Genomic DNA, 20,777 nt, shown 5'->3' with positions numbered 1-20,777 from the left:
TGATATCTTTCAATAAAAGACCTCTTTTGCAATGAGTTTTATTTAAGTTGTGCCCGAAGAAAACTGCCGCGGTGTCAATATTGAATATCCGTTTGAGTCCACACGCAGGCGAAGTGCTGAACGTTGCTTAACAACGCTCGGCATGTTCATAATAGGATTGAAAATGAATGACATTCATGACTCAAGCCTACCTAGTGTGTGTGTGATGTCATAATGGGAATAGTATTGTATGACCCATATAAAACGTAACGTTGATCGTTACAATTTTTGAATCGACAGTCTTCTCCAGTTTTCAAGTATGATTCAAACAATATTAACGAGAAGTTTGACTTTGTCTACGCACCGCAGGTATAATTCCGCAAAAAAGGAAAAGTTTTGAGTCGCCCTAGAAAAAGTAAAACGACCAACTTGGGCGTCGCGACGCCCACTTTGAGAACCACTGAAGTAAGCTATTAAGAAAAGTTTCTTGTGGTCTAGTCAGTTATGGGAAGATTTGATTCAAAGTATTCAATGACTCAAAAGTAATCAGAGTCATGTAAACAAAAGGACTCTACTCAACTGAGAGCCAAGAAGACTCGATTTGGGACCCAAAAGATATTTTGAGCAATTTTTGAAACAACGAAAAACTCGAGATATTATTACTACTGATATACTACTGATGGCCTGATGCGTATGTAAAAGTTCAAGGATCTGCATTACGGCTAAAGATTCCTTGCCAAGCCATGAAGCCAGTAAAACAACCTGTTCTATATAAGAAGCATTTACCTTATTAATTTTCGGGGTTTTCCAATCTAACTTTCTGGCAACATCATTGTTCATGAGTTCGCTGAGCGAATCAGACAAACTTCCTCCCCGTGTATGAATGTTACGAGGCCCTCCAGTGTTCGATGCTCCAAGTTGAAGTGCGTTCTCATATAGTTTCAGATGTTCTTCAGCATCTCTGTCTTGCATCTATAGTAAAGAAAGAGGTTTACAGATGGTACTCCAGAAGTGTGTGTACAAATATGGAGGTAACTAATTTTGTTTACTTACTTTACATCAAGTTGTGTAAAGGTACTGAAACCTATTGACAGGGGGATATTCACATGCCCAACACAGACAATTCTCGAACTCGTAATAGAACGAAAATAAGGAAAATCGGAATAAAATTATGGCCTAACCCTAACCTGGTACACACACTACAGGATTACCAAAAGTGAAGTTCTCAAATTAAACTTCATGAATAACTGTATTCTGAACAGGAGTATTAAATCAGTTGAAGCAGAGCTGTGCATAAGCATTCAAGTAGCATTTGAACATCATACCTTCATTTGAATGAAAATTCAACAAAATTCAACCACATAGTGAACGAGAATATCGGTCAGAGACCGAAGACTTATAGATCGAAAGTTAGGAGATCCCCGCTCTTACTCCATAGTGACACCTTGTGTCCCATCACTAATTAATTAATAACTCGCTAATTATACGACATAATTCATCCAAATTAGGCTTCTTGTACGACATATGATGAATGCACATGCAAAATCTGGAGCAGATTCCGTAAAGGGACGTGACGTGAAGCTAATTGTTAGATTTGATCTTACCCGCCTTATTTTGAATATTTACATTTCTTCACTGTTCGAGATCGCGATTCCATCCATGTATTTTAAACATAGTTTTTTAATAAAACATACTTTCGCCTTACTATCTGGTATTTGTAATTATTGTTAGCTAGTTATTTTTGAGGTGGGCTGCGAGACTTGACAAATCCTAAAAAGGGCAGCGCAGCCTAAAAAGTTTGAGAACCAATGTAGTAGACAGCATATGTTTAGGAACATGATTTTTCACCTTTAAGCAAGCAATTTCTTCTTCGTTTTTCTTTCTTTCTTCTAATAAATCACCAACTTGATGTCGAGCAAACGCATTTTCATTTGAACCAGCAAGTAAACCCTGAACAAAAAAAGTGAATATGAAATTAATATTTACATGGATCTGAGAAACTCCAACCACATAGGGTTTCGGTGTCAATGAGATGGTGAAAAACAATATCCTGCCAATATCTTGACGATAGCTATTTTAACTAGTTTGTTCCAGAAACTAAAACCAATGACTATGTGAACGCAGATGAAGAAAAATCAGTAATATTTTTATTATATGTGATGGTTCCACACAGTAAAAAAACCTAAACCAGTGCGGGTAAGCATCATTGAAAAAAATAAAAAAAACTTAAAGTATAACGATAGGATTACTCACCTGACACTGATTCTGAGCATCTTCCAAACTTTTGGTCAGCCTGTTTATCGTCTCTGTTTTATCAAGCAATGTTTGTTCTGATTCACGAGATATTTTATTAAGATGAAATCGCAGTTTGTCAACTTCCTCCGTCTGTAGAGATAGAGGTAAATTTAATACAAAATACAATAGAATTAATGACATATTCTGAATTACAGAATATGCAACTCCATGCTAATTTGGGCGACCTTGTTGACCTTGCAGTCCTGCCCGCCCCATTCATATTATATTTTATGATTATTCTTTTTACTGCAATGTGTACTTTGATGATATATTCGGAAATAAATTAATCTCTCTCTCTCTCTATGAGTTAGACAAGTATATCAATATATGCCATCAAACGTTCAAATTCAGCAAATCAATTTGAAGCTTGTTCAGTGGGTGACCACAGCTTTGATCAGAGAGTCTCATTCAGTCTGAATGCGAGTGAGTATTTTTAAACTCTCTCCCGTGAGTTGGAGTTGAAATTTTCAATTCTCCAGTGTCCAAGTCTCAGCCTTTTATTAGAAATATTGGACCAAAATTTTTGACCGGAAATCAAAAACTTCGAGTTTATCAAGCATTCTCAACAGACAATTACAGGGAACACTCAAATGTTTATCAAAATTTGATTTTCTCAGAGTGCAAAGTTCAAGTCAAACTTGAGTCATTGTCAAAATTTTTGGCAAATCACAGTCTTTAAAAATTTTAAGTTGGAAGTTCTTTAAAAATGGCTCAGAGTTTGGAGTAGCCTATAAAGTGGTTGAGGATTTTAGCAAACTCCACAGCAGCACAAAAATCAGAAAGAAATTCTACCTTTTCATTCATTTCTTGTCTGCATTCATCAAGTTGTGTCGTCAATTCAAGAACTTGCATTTCATGGCGTTGGGTCTGAGCATTGAGTACGGCATCGTGTTGATCTCTTGCTCTCTCTATCGCCTCAGAGTGGCTCATTTGTGTCAATTGTTCATGAAGACTTTCAATAGTTCGTTCAGAAACCTGGATCTTTGTTAAAAGCTAAAAAAAATTAAGGGAAATTCAAAATTAAAAGATTTTTTCAAAAAAAGGACCAACCAGCATATTTAATGATGAGCGAATTCTGGAATGGTCTGGCCCACACATAGTGAAACTGCGACCTGAGGGCCAAATTTGGTCCATTTGGTTTTTTAAACTGGCTATCCTGTCGCTGATACACGAGAAGCTGGTGATATTTGTGGGGAAATTATGGCCCACATGCCGGATCCGATCCACCGAAGTGTTTCATCCGGCCCACATATGTTTGCTTAAATTAGGACTATTATTTTCAATGAATATGAATCTCCGCTGAAAATATTGATGAAGATAACCTCATAATGACCCCAGTTCTTATTATTATAAAAACATTAGCCTTGCTGTTGTAAATAAACTGGTTTTTATTCATATTTTCACATATTGAGTTTTGCGCCTCTTACCCAGTAACCAAGTATATTATATGTAACAGACCCCTCTGGAAAATAATTGCCCACCCCTGATTTAGAGGGTTCACCATTGCAGTATACTCAGTTTTTATGAGATTTGAACTTGAGACATCTAACCTGTGATGCCAACATAGATAAAACTAACATTTCAACCTCTAGGCTGTAGCACAAAATCAATCAATGAAGCATTATTAGTTAGAATAATCCTTATAGGGATACCATAGTTCAAATTCCGTAAAGCAATAACCGAGAATTCTCACCTCATTTTTATTAGATTTCAAAGCTTCAATTTCAGAATGTTGTGAATCTAATCTCGATCTCAAATCCTCAATATCTCGATCTTTTGATTGAGTTAATCGTTGAGATTCTTCTAAGCTTGTTCCCATTCCATCTTTTTGATCTTAAAAACAAATTTTTTTTTTTAACTTTCATTATTATTGAATTAGGGCAGCGTGCTCACTTCTTACACATAAATTTGGATTCCGAATTCTGAAATTACTTCAAAAAATCCTAAATTACAATTGTCATGACTAAGATAGAATTTACATATTTATCCCAGGGGGAGAGGAAAGCCAATAAGACGGCTTAGTCATATGGCGAACCACGGCCTCTCATCCGGTTACCATTCCATGTCGGGTATGGGATTAGCCAGTTATTTGTTTACAGATGCATGGACTTGATGGTGGAGGAAGCCGTAACCGACCAGCCAGGCAGTGGTTATGTGACCCACCCCACGGCGACGAGGAGTCCAGCAATCCTCTCGCACATAACTATCCCCACATGTGATTTGAAACTGCGAAGAGGTACGATGGTGAGCGTATTCCTAACGCTTAGCATGATGCGCAACAACGCCGAGGTTGTGTTTCTAATGAGTTCTGAAACTGGTAATCAACTTCCAAGGTAAATCTAGTGTGAGTTGGTCCAAAGTTCAAGCTTAGATAACGCACACTCTCATTTAAGATAAAAAATAGGTAATATAGAAAGCCCCATTTTCCAGGTTAAGGTTTTGAAATCAAGCGAACGATTGAATTGTAGATAGGCCTCAGGAATGGCCAAAAACAAATAATATTAATTACCGGTATATTACAGTTTAAAATAATATTTTGAATAACAATGATTTAGATAATTTTCTATTTTCCCCACATTTAGGAAAATAAAATGACCTTCAATTCCCAAAATGATAATTTCCTAAAATTAAAACATTTTAAATATTGAATATAATCATTTTGAAACCGATAAAAGAAATCTTGTTGTATTTCTAGAAGTGTTACCTTTAGCCATGGCAAGCTGATGGTTCAGAATTCTTTTCTCTCTCGCAGATTCATTTTTTAAATCTTCAAGTTCTCGAGATATTGCATCGATCTTTTTGCCTCTTGCTTTGTATAATATTTGAAGTTGCGCCATCTGTTGACCATTATCTCCTCGGACATCTGACACACAAAATATGGAAATGAGTAAAAAAACAGAGTGAGCTATATTTTACATATAAGCCTTTGTCTCTGACAATTTGACTTTATTAATATTCAACGATAAGGAACGCTTCATAGTTTATGCAAATGTAATCTATCCCACAGGCCAGCTTGCTTCAATTTGCTTTATAATGCGACTGTCGTTCTTCTCTTGTAATGTCCAACAGATTTAAATAATACATATCACATTCTAAACATAGGAAGATGAAAAGTAATTTGTAGTGAAAGTATGAAAAAGCTAGTCTGCCTTTCATTACCCAAAGAAAAATACTAATTCTTCAGTAAAAATCATTTTAAAATTCACTAATTTCGAAGATATTTTTTTTTGTTTTCGAGCGACTTAAATATAAAAAATATCAGTTTCAATTTAAATCAAGTTTATCATTACCATTTGCTACGCTGGTAAATTGTTGTTGCAGTTTATCTCTTTCTCTGGAACCAGGATCAGCAGGCGAACTTTCAACAGATATATCCTAAAATATAGATAATATTAACTGATATATCTCAATAATAGACCATAATTGAAATAAAATATGACGCTTAATTATAAATAGTAGAACAAAGCGTCCTACATGTGCACTGGTAAAGTGAGGCCTTGGCTATAGAAAATTGATATTTAGCTACAACAACAATTTAGTAAACCAAACCATATGTAGATGAAGGAGTAGTTGTTGGAGTGTTGGACTATGCCGGCATAGAAGCACGTTGAAGGAAAGGAGTACGAGTACATCATAGAAGTACAGATAGTATAGGGATAGAAACTATAAAATCATCATACATGACTTACGTGAGGCGAGTTATGTCCATATCTGTTGTAATCGTCATGTTTGGGCCTACCATATTTCGAAGTATTAGGTGGGTATGATTGTCGATATGATAATTTCGAACCAGGAGAGGGGGTTAAAGAGTCAGTTACGCTCGGGTTAGCATTTCTTTGCGGATTATATTGAATAAATTGTTGTTGTTGAATATGATTTCCATCCAAAACCTCCCCATAATCTTCCATTCCTTCTACTTCACCCCTCTCCGCAAAAGGGTATTCCCCATTTTGATGGGGAGGAACTTCATTCTGGTAAGGTATATATTGGCCAACTCCATTGTCTCGACTCTAAAAACCAATTTCAATGTTCGTGTTATTGTGTATCATACCAATAGATATTGGAGAATTTGGAGATAAAATTCCCCTTGAGTCAGTCTTGGACGAAAATTTTTTGCCGAACTGGAGTCAAAGTTTGATTCCTTTCTTAGTAGGCTCAGAATTTGGGACGTCGTTTGGGTGCAAATTTTTCCTGATGTCATCCCTTTATATACTTCATTTCTCATCATAAAAATTTGGCAACAAAAAATTGGGCATTCAAAGATATTTCCGACTCCAACCATAAATTTTGACTTTCTGTAAGACTGGAATCCCAACTCACGACTCACGAGAGTTCAAAATTTCCACACCAATCAAGAGAATTTTTACAATACGACTCTGACATTCCAATATCGACAAAAATGAGTTGAATTCGAGACTCCAAAACCTTGCACTGAACAACTCCTTACCTGTTGAAACATCATATTATTCCCATATCCTTGTTGTTGTTGATGCCATTGTGGCTGTGATTGTGATGTAACAATATCATATGAAGGATCATAATATTGTTGTTGGCCGTTCTGATAATTGTATGGATTCTAAAAATAATTCTCTCTATGAATGAGGTTGGCTTGATGTACAATATACTTGTCTATATTCTAATAGTTTTTAATTTCACATTCTCACATCTAACATAATTAACCAGGCCTATTTGAACACATCATAAAGATGCAATACAGGATATACTTATGCCGCCTTTCCTTCTCGCCAGAATAAATATGAAAAATCCTATTCAAGTATCAATTAAACGTTTTATATTATGCTATATTTATAAACTAAATTTGGCATTTATCTGTTAAGATTATATTGCATAGTCAAGTATTTTATAATTATACTTGATAGGCTGTTTTTCATTCCCACTCAGAACAAGGCTTTAGATAAGCTGAAGCAGTTACTGATATGCATTAGGATTTTGAAAATGCATGAACCTCTCTGGTCTAGAATTATACTTTGCAATCTTATCCTACCCTGAATAATATGGCAGCCGTGAGCAGTGTTCCTCTAAGGTGTGCGCGCGCAAACAGCTTTCAGAGGCTGCGGACACACATAGATTTACTGCGCACAGACGTATTTCGATGTAATGTAACAATGTGAGGTTTGAAAACGGATCTAACTTGTTATGCTAACATAGATGGCTCAACGCGTTAAGCATTGGGTCATCAAGCTCACTATAATTGAACTGGAAGAAAAATATCATGAATCAACATACCCTTATATTGACATCATATCCATTTCTTCCATAATATGGTTCAGAGGTGGATGTTGTGATAGGTTGTGTGACATTATAGTTGCCACCATTCTGCATCCAGCCTGCTTATACAAGAAATAATAAGAAGGTCTGTAAGTTTCCAAACTGGGATATATAATGATATTTTCCAATAAAGTTGCCAATTCGTCAATAAAGAATTTTATTGCAAAATGTCTGAACAAAATTTTCTAATAGCAAAGATTCACAAATCAGTCAGACTCAAGACCCGTGGCCATATACTTTCTAGATCGCAAGGAATGCCTTGAAATAAAAATTTATTTATGTAAACATTGATTTCCACAAGGGAAAAGTTGTACACCACCAGATTTTCATTATAACATAAATTGATTGATATTTTTCAACACACTCAAAATCATTCTGCAGTGCAGTGGTTCGCAACCTATGGTATGTGTACCACTAGTAGTACGTGGGACCTTTCCAAGTGGTGCGCTAGCACCCAGCAGCTTTGAATTATTGAAACAATTAACTTTTGAATTGGATTAAATAGGACAGCAATGCTTTCTCTTTATTGACATTGTTACTGCATAATAGTTAATACATTGAAACTTTGCACAAATCTCTAAAAATGGATGTAGTAGGATTATAGAATACTACCATAGAGCCTGTGCATTGTTCCCCAACCCAAGAAGGTGGCTTTGTTGGTGGTATGCGGGCAATGCGGCCTCAGTAAAAACAAACAAAGTGGAACCACTGCAGAAGAGCGTCCTGGCGTAAAGTTCGGGTTACCACTGGCTTATAGAATTTCCTCTTGAACCAACACAAGTCTTTCTTATTAAGTCTCTGAAAACCAGGATAAAATGCTATTATCCATACCTGTGCTAGGTATCACTGGTGATTCCACACTTTCATGTTGCTCATTACTGACATCTTGAGGCAACGATCTATGGCTGTCATTCACAGATGAGTGATCATCATCTAACAAATCGTCTGATAATTCCGCAGAAAGAAGTTCCCTCAACTGAATGAAAAAATATTTCATATCTTGAATAAATAATTGCCTATTACTTAAATATACTCTACAATAGTGGTTCTCAAACTTTTTAAGCCGTGCCCCCTTTTTAGAATTTGTCAAGTCTTGCGCCCCACTTCAAAAATTAGTACCTAACAGTAGGCTTTATTAATCAGCTTCACACCCCCTATCGAAAAAAAAATTTGTCCATGCCCCCCTTGCGGGGCGCACCCCACCGTTTGAGAACCACTGCTCTGGGACTTGGAATTTCATTTGGAGTAGATTTTGATTTTGGGCAATCTAATTTGACTTATTTAATGTGGTAGGCTATTGTATTTGTATACTTCTGCTCAGAACTAGAAGCCATTGATAAGTATAATTTGAACATGTTTCCTGAAAGAAGACATAGTTATTCGGTATTTTCTAATCTATTTATTACATCTTAGTCGAAGTAGTGGACAAGGGTTCTAAACTTGAGATATTCTACCTATGCTACACCACTAACGAAGTATGGTTCAACATGCAATCAGATCATCTACCTTCAGTGCCAGTGGCCAGTCGCACAGAGCCTTGTTCAGAGTTGAAGTGGGAGGACTGCCCATAAAAATATTTTCGTCAAAGTTGACATGAAATGTAATTCACAGCAAAATTGGAAACTCATGAAACCTTTAAATATCTTGTTTGAACAACTATAATTTGAAATTTTGTTCAAAATCCAATTCTCTGGATATCCCTATAATAATCCAATATATGAAAGACAATCCCTATCAATCCTAAATAGCACCACTAAATTATATCAGCATTCAGACAAAAAAAAATCTGAAAATACCTGATATAAATAAGACTTGATCTTTTCAACTTCATCTAAGCAATCAGGAATCACAATATCAACCATGTCGCATACAGTAAAAATAAACTTTACTTCCAGAGCCAAAAAAAATGAAATTTAAAGTCCGTATATTAAACAGGACATCTCTAATAAGAAGTGCCTTTCAAAAACCACTAAGTACAGCTGGTATGACAATCTGACTGCGCTTCAATACACATTTGATGTGTGGCTATATTTATAAAAAATGACTGATTTTGGTAACTAAATTCAAGCATGGGCCAGCCCTTATGTGAGTCTAATTTCTTATTTTGAAATCGTTCTGTATGGCCGATGATACTACGCATATAAAAAATGATAATACTTTGTAAAATTGTTGATAATTTTAAAACAATTTTTTCTTTTATTGTGAGATATTTTATTATTTTATATAAGTTTTACTACGGGCCGAGGTTGTTTGAGTATAGCAAAAAATCATTACCGGATTCAGCTACCTCAATTATACTAATCCATTGTGACACACTTTTCAAAAACTTTCACGTTTCTCGAGACAGTTATGATGGCCATACAATAGGATCATAGAAAATATGGAATAAAGTGGCTTTGTTGATAGATTAAATCAACATGAACAGAATAACGATTGCCGCACACGGATTTCTTTTGTGGTGAAAAATCATTATTTATTGATAAAAAAACGAACAACAAAAGGGGTAAAGAAACAAAAGGTCAATGAACGGTTCACTGTCAAAAACAACAAAATGTGTCAAAGTAAATAATAATTGACAATATTGTTATGAATTGCTTGGAATTGTTAGAATTTTTAGTTCGGTTATGAATGAAAAAAAATCAGTAATTTAACTTGAATCTCTCAAACTAGAGAAATTGCAATCCAAATTTGTCAAATCAATTACAGATACAAAATTCTGAATTATATGTTTTGCCAGATAATAACAGTATATTACCCATAGGTGGGTTTAAGATAACAGCAATTGGCCAGCAACCTAGGACCCAAATGAGAGCGGGGAATGTTCATGTCCGAATATTTGGTGAATCCTGAACTAAATCAGGATTTTGATATAAAAACCGCAATTTTATAGAAAAAATATGTAATATAGAGCATTTTTTCTTAAAAAAAATAAAACCCTTTTCCTAAAATAGGATAGCAATTGGGAATTTTGAACTCTTCCATAGTGGGAAGTAAAATGCCATGATGCAATCACAAGTGCTTGGCTTCAGTATCTTAATAGCTGGATATTTTAGAATTCTGCTTTCATATTATTTCAAATATTCATTAATTGAACAGATATACAGTATGTTGAAATGTGAATATTCATCCTAAAGATGTCCTAGTTTGTGATTGTAAAACATTATTTCAAACAATCAAAATTAAAAGAATTTGGCTGCCTCGATTGCAATTTTTGCTTGCATCAAAATTCAAATTAAGTTTTGGAGTTTTTTATTATTTTTCAGTTACTCATTTTTATGAGGTTTTTATGACTTCACACAAGGTGTTTAAACGCAGCTACTAATACATAACGAGATACAATCTTTGGAGGAAAAATCTCAGCACAGCATCGTCTACTCAGTTTATACAAATTTTCGGGTATAGTGTAGTTTCGTACCTCAAGTACTTCTAGCGGGCGTAAAATAATGATTTTTAGATGATGCAGTCAGGTGGGAGTTGGGATTGATATGTGCAAAAATTGTTATGCTGCGGCCAACTAGAAGTACTTGAGGTACAAACTACACTAGACTCAAAATCTTCTTACTTCTTTTTGTTGTCTTAATTCCTCTTGTAACATTTCATCTTCATCATCATTCTGTTGAAGATTCTCTGCATCAAAATTGATGCTGCTCCCTGGATGAATTACTGACATCTCGCTATGTCATGCTGAAATAGAGGAATGAATACTGAAAACAAAAGAATAGTGAGTGCAAGTGGAACAGCTAACAGGCCAGCATTGCTCGATGAGAAGCCTATTTGTCCCTCATGAGTCATGACGTCTTCCATTTAATACACAATTATCATGAAAATATTATTATTGCATTAGAAGTCATGACTCATGGTCTGTGATCGGTTTTCAATGATTTTAAAGTCGACGTCAAGAGAGAACTTTTTTAAGTTGGGAGTCTGAATTTCAGACTTCTAATGGTGAAATCAGGATCAAAATTTCCAGCGGGAACTAAAATAGCAGTCTCGACCGGCAATTGAAGAAGGCTTGAATGAAAAACAGTTTTTTGGGTTAAAATTTCTTAGAGTTGGGGGGTGGGGTCACCTGTGAGAAAAAAAAAATCAGCATTTCGGGTATGGTTGAATTTTACTTCGCAGCCCTAAAAGTGTAGTTAAACTATATAAAACAAACTGTTATTTGCAAATTGAATAAAACCTGATTATAATGACTGTTATTTCATATTTCACTAAATATTGTCAGGTAATAGGAATTACGAGAATTAGTATGAATATTATACCGAGCTTGTAATATTTTGAGGCGAATAAACACATTCAACACTAGAAAACTTCAAATGAACGAGATGCATTAATAAAAATGGGGTAGTGATTTATTTAATATTATTTTCCTAGAAGCATAATGACTAACAAACAATAAAACGCAATTCATTGTAAATTCCCCCCGTCAGAAAATTCAGCATACATTTATTCTGTCATGGGAGTCTTGTGTAGATATGTACTAACTAATTAGATATCATTAATATCTTTCCGATTTGTACCGTAATAAAATCTCTACAATCTAACGACAAACTCTACGACTAAAAAACAACAGCCGACAGCAAACCAGACAAACAATTGCAATGTCAGTATGTCTCAATAATGCTGGGTCAATTGTTTCCACTACGCCCCTAAAAGAATGTTTCTCATCAGTCCGTACAAGCGATGAGCATATATGCTCATTGGGTATAAGATATCTCCAACAAAATAATTCTCGCTAAGAACGTGACTAACTCCACTACTGGCTCATTGCTAACCGGTCATGCCTAGTCAGTGCTAATTTTATAGGTACTTCAGAATCCGGATAATCATAAAGTTAGCACAGCGAGCAAAAATAGTTTTGGCAAAACAATCATCAATCAATACCCAGACCAGAGTCAGAAGGTCTACAGGCATTGGTACCTTTCTCGAAATCTTATTAATGTGAGGCCTGGTCTTCAATATTGATAACTACAAAAAAGAAATATCGAAGTAGTCTGGACGGGAACAGTTAATGGCCAGCAAACAAATACAGATATCGCATCAAATAGCATCACTTTCGTTTTTTAGTATATTGTCAACATAAATTTCCTAATGTGTATAATTTATTGCATAGGCTTAGTCAGTTTGTATAAAGATGGTCCGCAAAAATTTTGGTCAGGCTTTACCGGTCTGTCACTTGAAAAAGGTTGCCAACCACTGCTCTAGGTAGCTCTTGACACTCTAGTGGTCGCCCGTAACCTCATACAGAGATCAATCTCCTTTATTTTTGAGTGAGTTCGTGATCTCGCTTTAAGCAAATTCGATTAAAAAATATACATATACTATATACAAACATTAAAAAAACCTGTTGAAAATATGTTCATTCATTCCACAGGTTTAGTAGATGCAGGTGGCTTATTTTTGTGAGAAAGTGCAACTTTTAAAAATGGAAAATGAAATGATGGACTCCACTTTCATCAATAACTTTATTTCCCGTATTTTTATTATTTCTGCAATTGTGTTTATTTCACCTTTTTAAATTTTGATTTTGTATGACAAACATGGACCACCTTCAGTATCAGTACAGTAATTCAAACTTTTTTATTATTGCACCAATACCGTACTTCACTATTTCTGTATTTACAAAAAGGATGCAGAAATCAAATTGCGTATTTCTGTACTGGTGTTTGTACAGTTGTATATTCATCACGCAATTATTCTGTCAGTCTGTTATTACTTTCATTATTAAAATATTTTATTACACATTAGAATAATATGACAACATACAGACATATTGAAATACGCAATCAATCATAACTATGGAATTCTGTAATTGCAAAACGGAAAAATCTTGCACCTAGGCAACTGTCGCAGATAAAAACTCGAAAATTTTGACACAAAATCATCCTCACCTTTCAAAACGCGTCCATAATTATTGTCCAGTATCTCGTTATACCACTCGTAAAATTTTATCCACGCCCGACCGTTATTACCTTGTATTTACCCCAAACATTATTTGCTTAAACATTGCTTTGACAAGCAATCGGGTTTGGGAATTCGAGTTGAGCGCCACTCGAGGTACGTCATGCGTAACAAATCCGTTAGTGACGTTTTCACGCAAACCAAATTTACGTCGCCATGCTTGAATGATTGCGTCAGTTTCACAGCGTTCTCATGTGGCGACGTGAGATATAAACAGATGCCAGATTTTAGATTCAAAAAAATTATTTGTTTTTACGAAATAGAACTGTTCTACACTGATAAATTATGAAATTTCTGATCATGTATCAAATTAAAACATAACAAAAATTTATTACACAGGTTTTAAATTAATACTGTCAAAAATTTGTCTTTGGACGTTTATGGGAAGAATTTGATAATGCTAAATTAACGATATGTAAGTATATGAATGGTCTGAAAAGTTTATCAAATAATAATTTTAAAACAATTGTAAAATTTGATTAACCGTTTGTAGTGCGAACTTATTCTTTCGGATGCACAAAAAGAAGAGCCCACCTGACTGGGTAGCCAAAGTACAATGATAAAATCTGGTAACGGCAAAATCATCACCAGGCGGTCTTTTTCAGCTGGGCCCGTATAGGTTTCGCCTCTTTTTGCCATGAAGCTGAACGTTTCTTACCCCGCAACGGGGTGCCAGAAGCTTATTGAGATAGACGATGAGTTAAAATTACGTGCCTTTTATGATCGTCGTATGGGTCAAGACGTTTCCGCCGAATCTTTGGGAGATGAGTGGAAAGGATACATCGTAAAGATCGGGGGTGGTAACGATAAGCAAGGTTTCCCCATGAAACAGGGTGTTCTTACTGCTGGTCGAGTTCAATTGCTCCTTTCTAAAGGTCATAAATGCTACAGGCCCCGCCGTACTGGCGAGAGAAAACGTAAATCTGTTCGTGGATGTATTGTTGATGCGAATCTCAGCGTTTTACACTTGATCATTGTCAAGAAAGGAGATAATGAACTCCCTGGATTAACTGACAAATCAATCCCAAAACGTCTTGGACCTAAGCGTGCAAGCAAGATCAGAAAGCTCTTCAATTTGTCTAGAGAAGATGACGTTCGTCAATATGTTGTCAGACGTCCCGTTCCCGCGAAAGAAGGAAAAGAGCAGAAAAAACCAAGATACAAGGCCCCTAAAATTCAGCGATTAATCACACCGCAAGTTCTCCAGAGAAAGAGACACAGGGAAACCATGAAACGCAGACGTGCAGAAAAGGCAAAGAAAGAAGAGACTGAGTACAAAAAAGTGTTGGCGAAGAGAGCCAAAGAATTGAAAGAAAAGAAACAAGAGGCCCAAAAGCGTCGAAGACTTTCGAGTTTGCGAGCATCTCAGTCACAATCTCAATCGTCACAGTAATTTGACTTATTGTTGATGGTTATATTGCGCAATATATTGTTCGGTAGAAATGATAATTTACCGCAATACATAAAACCTAAATAATTTTGGTTTCTATTTGTTATCTATTATGGTTATGGTCAGAGTTTTATCTGTGTGTGGGATTTTGTCGCAAACACCAATGAGGTGTATATACTGTATGCGGTATTTGACGGTTTACAATTCTATAGATTTTGACGTGAAAGATTTCCTCGCTTTAGTGATATAGCTAAATAGTTCAAAGTTTCCTTTCGGCATGCCTCATGATTGAAGCCGAATCGTTTTTTTTTTTTTGAATTTGTCTCCGGCATCATTGGTGTCTCGTTTGCTCTTTTCAACCAGCTATTGCTTGTTTGTTACATATGAGCAAAAGCTTAGACTTGATTTGTAGTGAATGAGATTGCCAACTTTCATCTGCCTTTTTTAATATCAGAAATCTTGCTAGGAAATGGGTTTCAGTGCGTAATGAGTCAGGGTGGTCAACACATGGGCATTCGCAGAAAGTAAAATAATGAATTGATATCAACCAATATCCCTGATGATTTAGTTTATTCTCCATGCGGGATTAATGCTTTGAAATATATAATTTGAATTTGCACTGTAGAATAGGTGTCGATTTGAGCATAAAGTTGAACCAAATAAACAGGATAACTAATTTTCATTTACTTGGCTCCATTTAAATTTGACTTGATTCCAACTAATTGCAGTTCAAATTCACCAATTAAATTGTTTGTTTTTCAAAACAATCGATCAAGTTACAAAACAAAGTCTGCGAGTGCCCATGTGAGCAGGTTTTCCAAAATTATGAAGAATTTTAGTAAGAATATATGTAGACAAGATGGTACCACATTTTTAAATCCTTATAAAATTGAGAAACTTGAAGTATCTGTTTCTAACTCGCTCGGCATCGCGTAACTGATATATTATTTTTGTTAACGTTGGCATTATTTTCACAAGCAGCAAGTATCCTGCTGTCTGAAGCGCATTGTGTTTGTATATTTATCGAGTTCTTGGTTGTTATAAATATTAATGATAAAGGAAAATATTGCACTAGTTTTTAGGAATCTTACACTGAAATGTCCAACACTTAACTAAATACATATTAGCCATGTTGTTATATGAATAAATTGCGATCTGATGGTACGATAATAGTCTGGCTTCCTTAAATGCCAATTTTAATTTCATATAAATATGCACAAATTTTGCTGTGGATATTCGAAATTATTATTTTGGTTTATTTGGAATACGAAACACCACATAGTTTTGGCTATTCCCTGTCCTGCCGAAATAGTATTTCATAAAGTATAAATATTTTTCAGAGCTTTGTAACACAATCTACCCTTCAGCCTAATGTGTAGCAAATTCTGTTGTATTAGAAAGCGATAGCCGTAGTAGCAATCAGGGCTATCTCGTATCAATGGAGCCATTGTGATTTGTGCAAGCTCCCCCGCTCTGGTAACATTTTGGTAGTTTTCTCAAGTAGACCATTGTCATTAGATTTTTTAGCACAGCTCTTTCAAATAATATCACTCGTGGTCGTTACTGCATAATATTTTAGTCTTACGTTCATTCGAAAAATCATTTTTGTAAATACTTTCAGATAATTATTATTAAAACAATCATACAATGGGTAAAAAGACCAAAGCCAAGAAGCGCAAGGATAAATTCTATCATTTAGCAAAGGAGACTGGATACAGAGCTCGTTCTGCTTTCAAACTTTTGCAACTGAATAAGAAATTCAGCTTTTTACAAACCTCCAAAGTCCTGATTGACTTGTGTGCTGCACCAGGAGGATGGCTTCAAGTTGCATCACAGTATATGCCAGTTTCAAGTTTAATTCTTGGAGTCGATTTAGTTCCAATTAAGCCTATTCCAAATTGTATAACATTCACTGAGGATATTACCACTGAAAAATGCAAATCACAACTCCGAAAGGAACTTCATAATTGGAAAGCTGATTCGGTTATTCACGACGGAGCGCCCAATGTTGGTAAAAACTGGCTTCATGATGCATTCTCCCAATCTGTTTTGACTCTTCACGCATTGAAATTAGCGTGCGATTTCCTCCGCAAGGGAGGTTGGTTTGTGACCAAAGTTTTCCGTTCAAAAGATTATCAATCATTAATGTGGATTTTTAATCAACTTTTCAAAAAAGTTCATGCAACGAAACCACAAGCTTCTCGAAATGAATCTGCTGAAATTTTCGTTGTTTGTCAAGGCTACAAAGCGCCAGATAAAATCGACAAAAAATTCTTCGATGCGAAACATGTATTTCAAGAACTTACACCTGGTGATGACCAAATTACGATGGCAGACTTTGGAAATAAAAAATTGTTGAAAAAAGCGAAAGCAGTTGGGTATAAAGATGACGCTACAATGTTATATGAAGAATGTACAGTATCTGAATTCCTTGCTTCTGATAAACCATTGCACATCCTGAAACAAAGCAACAAGCTTGTATTTGATGATGAAGAAATTTTTGGGCATGTCTTTACAACAGATGATATTGTCGATGCGTGTAAAGATTTGAAGGTCATCGGTAAACGTGAATTTCGAATTCTCGTAAACTGGCATAAAAAGATGAATAAAAAAAGAGAGCAAGAGTCTGAAAAAGGTGAAAAAGAAAACGAAGAATTAGACGAGGGATCATCATCTGACAGTGATGCAGAGATTGAGAAAAAGTTATCCGAAATGAAAGAGGATGAAGCGAAACAACTCAAAAGAAAAAAGAAAGTTGTTACTAAGGAACGGCGAAAGTTACGTGAACGCATGGGTCATATGGCGCAATCGACGAACACTCAAGAAGACATGGAATTGTTCTCTTTGCATAATATAAAGTCTAACAAGCATTTGGAGACGCTTACTGAAGATGACAGTATGAAAATTCATGACAAAGAAAGAAATGAATATGAAGATGGATACGAATCCGATGATGAAGTCAGTGAAATTGAATTTGAAGACAATCAGGAATCAGATGGGGAAAATTCTTCAGATGAAGAAAAACAAGAAGAGAGCCCGCATCCACTTATTGTACCACTAGGTGAGGACGAACTCGCTTCTGAGCGACAAACCGACCTCTGGTTTAGTAAAGATATCTTTGCTGATATTAAATTAGATGCCAAAAGAGTACCTCCCAAACCGAAGAATAAAAAGGAGGAAAAGATTCCAGAAAGGGATGAAATTAAAGAATCTTCCAAGGAGGAAGTTAAAATGGAAGTTGGAATGAAACATCCTCATGATCCTAAAATAGAAGAAGATGAGGACAGTGGTTCGAGTAGCGATAGTGATTACGACATCAACATGGCAGCTGATCCTGAGGACCAGAACCCCAACTTGAAAGATTTTGAAGTTGTGCCATCTGATTATCGGGGTGCGACTGGAAAGTTAGACGCATCAGGGCTTGCCCTCGGAACAGTCATTGCAACATCTCGGAAAAGGAAGAGAGATATAATAGATGATTCTTTCAATCGTTATACATTTGAAGACGAAGGTCTGCCGGACTGGTTTGTAGAAGATGAAAAAAAGAGGATTCATAGAACATTTTTGGATTCCCATATTCCACAACATGTTAAAAAGTACTATGAATCTCGTGACGTTGCAATCAACTCCAAAACTATAAAGAAAGTCGCGGAAGCAAAAGCAAGAAAAAAACGAAAAATGATGAAAAGAACGGAAAAGGCCAGAAAACAAGTCGAAAATGTTACAGATTCTCATAACATGTCGAATGTGGAAAAGGCTTCCCAGATCAAATCTATTTACAAAAAGCATGGGATGTTGAAAAAACAGAAAGAAAATGTAACATATGTTTTTGCTAAACGAGGGGTCGGTAAAAAAGTACGGAGGCCTCAAGGTGTCAAGGGTCAATTCAAGGTCGTTGATCGAAGAATGAAAACCGATTTGAGAGGAAAAATGAAAGGTGGGGGTAAAAAGCCGAAACGGGGACGAAAGTGAACATAAAACATTAATAATGAGTTATTACTGTTCTTCCAAATATCGACGAAATCTACGAAAAATAGTATTTTTGTTTGTTATTGTGTTTCCTACTCAGCCTTGGGGAGTCTGACAAAATTATTAAATCAGAATTGCTGAGAGGCCTATTATTGCGTATTGACACTTCTGTTTGTTCAGGCATATAGTTATCAATTGCGACCTTTTTTTTTTCAATGGCTAAGCCTAAGCTGATATCCCTGGCCTAAGTTGTGCCAATGTCATTTTTGTGGGTGAAATTCGTATAGACCCAGGTTCACATCTGCACAATTATTGCATATGGGTAGTTCTTTGTTTAATCACGCATATAGTTATCAACTGCGACCTTTTTTTCTATGGTTCAAGCTGAGATCCCTGCTCTGAGTTGTGCCAATGTCAAACGTGGGGGTCTATTAGTATAAAAACAGGTCCACATCTGCGTTGGGATATTCAAACCCCCATCCATCACTGCATTTGCGGATGGATATATCCTAAATTCTTGATTTTAGTAATGATTTGGAACAGAGGTTTGCAAACGTTTAGTGTTTTGGAGCCTGTGAAGAGGCTGACTATCATATGTGGAGCCCCACAATAAATTTATAAGAATTAATTATCTATTGGAACTTATAGATAATGCAACCACCGCCATGTCAAATTTTATTGATGCCGTAATTGCTTCTTCGGGCAGTTACAACATCAGTCAGTATTTTAAGGAGTGGATGAATAGTTCACGGGGCCCCTGGGTTTCTCACACGGAACCCATTTAGAAAGCAGTAGTCCATTTTAAGAATTTGTGCATTCAGTATCTGGCACTGACGACAAATAATAGAATTAACTAGACTTCTCATTATGCGGATATAGAAATCCAAGCAGAATAAACACTTACATCAGCCCAAATTTTGGCTATCCCTGACGGTCCACATTACAGTTTTGTCGTCATCTTAATGTGTGTTTACATGCTATTTTATTTTCAGTTTTTTTATAATAAGAGCAGTCCCCACTAACAGTGCGACTTGGGAAGCTTTCAAGATAGTTTATGGGAATATTATAGAGCTCGGCCGATATTGCTTGTTTGCCGAAATATCGACCATACTCGGCAATGATGTCACTTCCGAATTTGTGACCTCCCCAAATTCAATTTTGAATTTCTGGGGTAACAGTTTTGTCTATATTGATGGTTGTTTATCATTTTGCTGAAAATTACAAAATAAAAACTTCCATTGTTATTGACTAAATAAGGTATTGATAGTCTCTGGAAACAAAGATAATAAAAATTTCACATGCTATCACAATATTCAAAAAAATTCCTTCGAAATTTATCATTATCACGATTTACTTTAAAATACCTATATCAATAATAATTTTTCAATGCCCCTAACCTATGCCCATAGTTATATTTAAAAACGTCTGATTAACAATTCTTTTTCCTGGAAATATCTAGACTGATATTGAAGTAGCAGGAAAAGTTACAGAATAACATTTGTTCCGGCATTAACTGGAGTTAGTTAAAGAAAAGTCTTACTGCCATGATAACAAATATCTAAATGAAACTACAGACTCACAAGGTGCATCATAAAAGCGTGGCTCAAAATATGATTTTTATTAATATCGGCATAGCGATATCGGCCACCAGTTGGCCGATATATCGGCGTCAAAAAGTGATATCGGTCGAGCTCTAATTCTGACTACATATATATGCCATTATTGTGCCGATTTAATCAAGATTTTAACGGCGAAAAGTAACACTACAGATAGAAAAAGACAAGTGGAAGAAAGTCGGAATCGTAGTCACGAAAATCCAAATTCTTTAGTTCAGCGGCTCTCAAACGGCGGGAAGGCGAAGACAATTTCGGGGAGGGTGTGAGCTAAGTGAAAA

At 35.7% G+C, this 20,777-nt stretch overlaps 3 protein-coding genes across 5 annotated transcripts in view; 2 read left to right on the top strand and 1 right to left on the bottom strand.

Annotated features, from left to right (window-relative positions):
* LOC120341521 (uncharacterized) overlaps positions 1–13,627 on the bottom strand; it is a 34,949-nt gene extending 21,322 nt beyond the window's left edge. Inside the window, exons 1-13 of one of the 3 annotated variants that reach the window (XM_078119917.1) lie at positions 13,455–13,627; positions 11,126–11,247; positions 8,395–8,539; positions 7,522–7,622; positions 6,722–6,850; positions 5,955–6,284; positions 5,565–5,649; positions 4,979–5,137; positions 3,968–4,107; positions 3,067–3,267; positions 2,233–2,364; positions 1,828–1,929; positions 766–951 (exon numbers count right to left, since the gene is read on the bottom strand). In XM_078119917.1, the coding sequence (XP_077976043.1) occupies positions 766–951; positions 1,828–1,929; positions 2,233–2,364; positions 3,067–3,267; positions 3,968–4,107; positions 4,979–5,137; positions 5,565–5,649; positions 5,955–6,284; positions 6,722–6,850; positions 7,522–7,622; positions 8,395–8,539; positions 11,126–11,233 (1,818 nt within the window). In that variant the 5' untranslated portion in view covers positions 11,234–11,247; positions 13,455–13,627. Of the gene's footprint in view, positions 1–765; positions 952–1,827; positions 1,930–2,232; positions 2,365–3,066; positions 3,268–3,967; positions 4,108–4,978; positions 5,138–5,564; positions 5,650–5,954; positions 6,285–6,721; positions 6,851–7,521; positions 7,623–8,394; positions 8,540–11,125; positions 11,250–13,454 lie in introns of all 3 variants that reach the window. The other 2 variants (XM_078119918.1, XM_078119919.1) reach the window with 2 other exon arrangements.
* Positions 13,628–14,109: 482 nt separating this feature from the next.
* LOC120341523 (small ribosomal subunit protein eS6-like) lies at positions 14,110–15,001 on the top strand. Its single transcript, XM_039410050.2, has one exon. The coding sequence runs from the start codon at positions 14,162–14,164 to the stop codon at positions 14,915–14,917; it is 756 nt and encodes a 251-aa protein (XP_039265984.1). The 5' UTR covers positions 14,110–14,161; the 3' UTR covers positions 14,918–15,001.
* A 344-nt stretch (positions 15,002–15,345) lies between these two features.
* Positions 15,346–20,525, top strand: LOC120341522 (pre-rRNA 2'-O-ribose RNA methyltransferase FTSJ3-like). The gene has a single exon (XM_039410049.2). The coding sequence runs from the start codon at positions 16,562–16,564 to the stop codon at positions 18,884–18,886; it is 2,325 nt and encodes a 774-aa protein (XP_039265983.2). The 5' UTR covers positions 15,346–16,561; the 3' UTR covers positions 18,887–20,525.
* The last annotated feature ends 252 nt before the right edge of the window (positions 20,526–20,777 follow it).

This window comes from Styela clava, chromosome 14 (assembly GCF_964204865.1).
Source record: "Styela clava chromosome 14, kaStyClav1.hap1.2, whole genome shotgun sequence".
NCBI lineage: Eukaryota > Metazoa > Chordata > Ascidiacea > Stolidobranchia > Styelidae > Styela > Styela clava.
The sequence above is the reverse complement of the archived record's forward strand: the minus strand, read 5'-3'. Positions and strand labels throughout refer to the sequence as shown.

Excerpts from the sequence above, each read along its gene's own strand:
- LOC120341522 (XM_039410049.2), top strand. The coding sequence starts at position 16,562 with ATGGGTAAAAAGACCAAAGCCAAGAAGCGCAAGGATAAATTCTATCAT.
- LOC120341523 (XM_039410050.2), top strand. The coding sequence starts at position 14,162 with ATGAAGCTGAACGTTTCTTACCCCGCAACGGGGTGCCAGAAGCTTATT.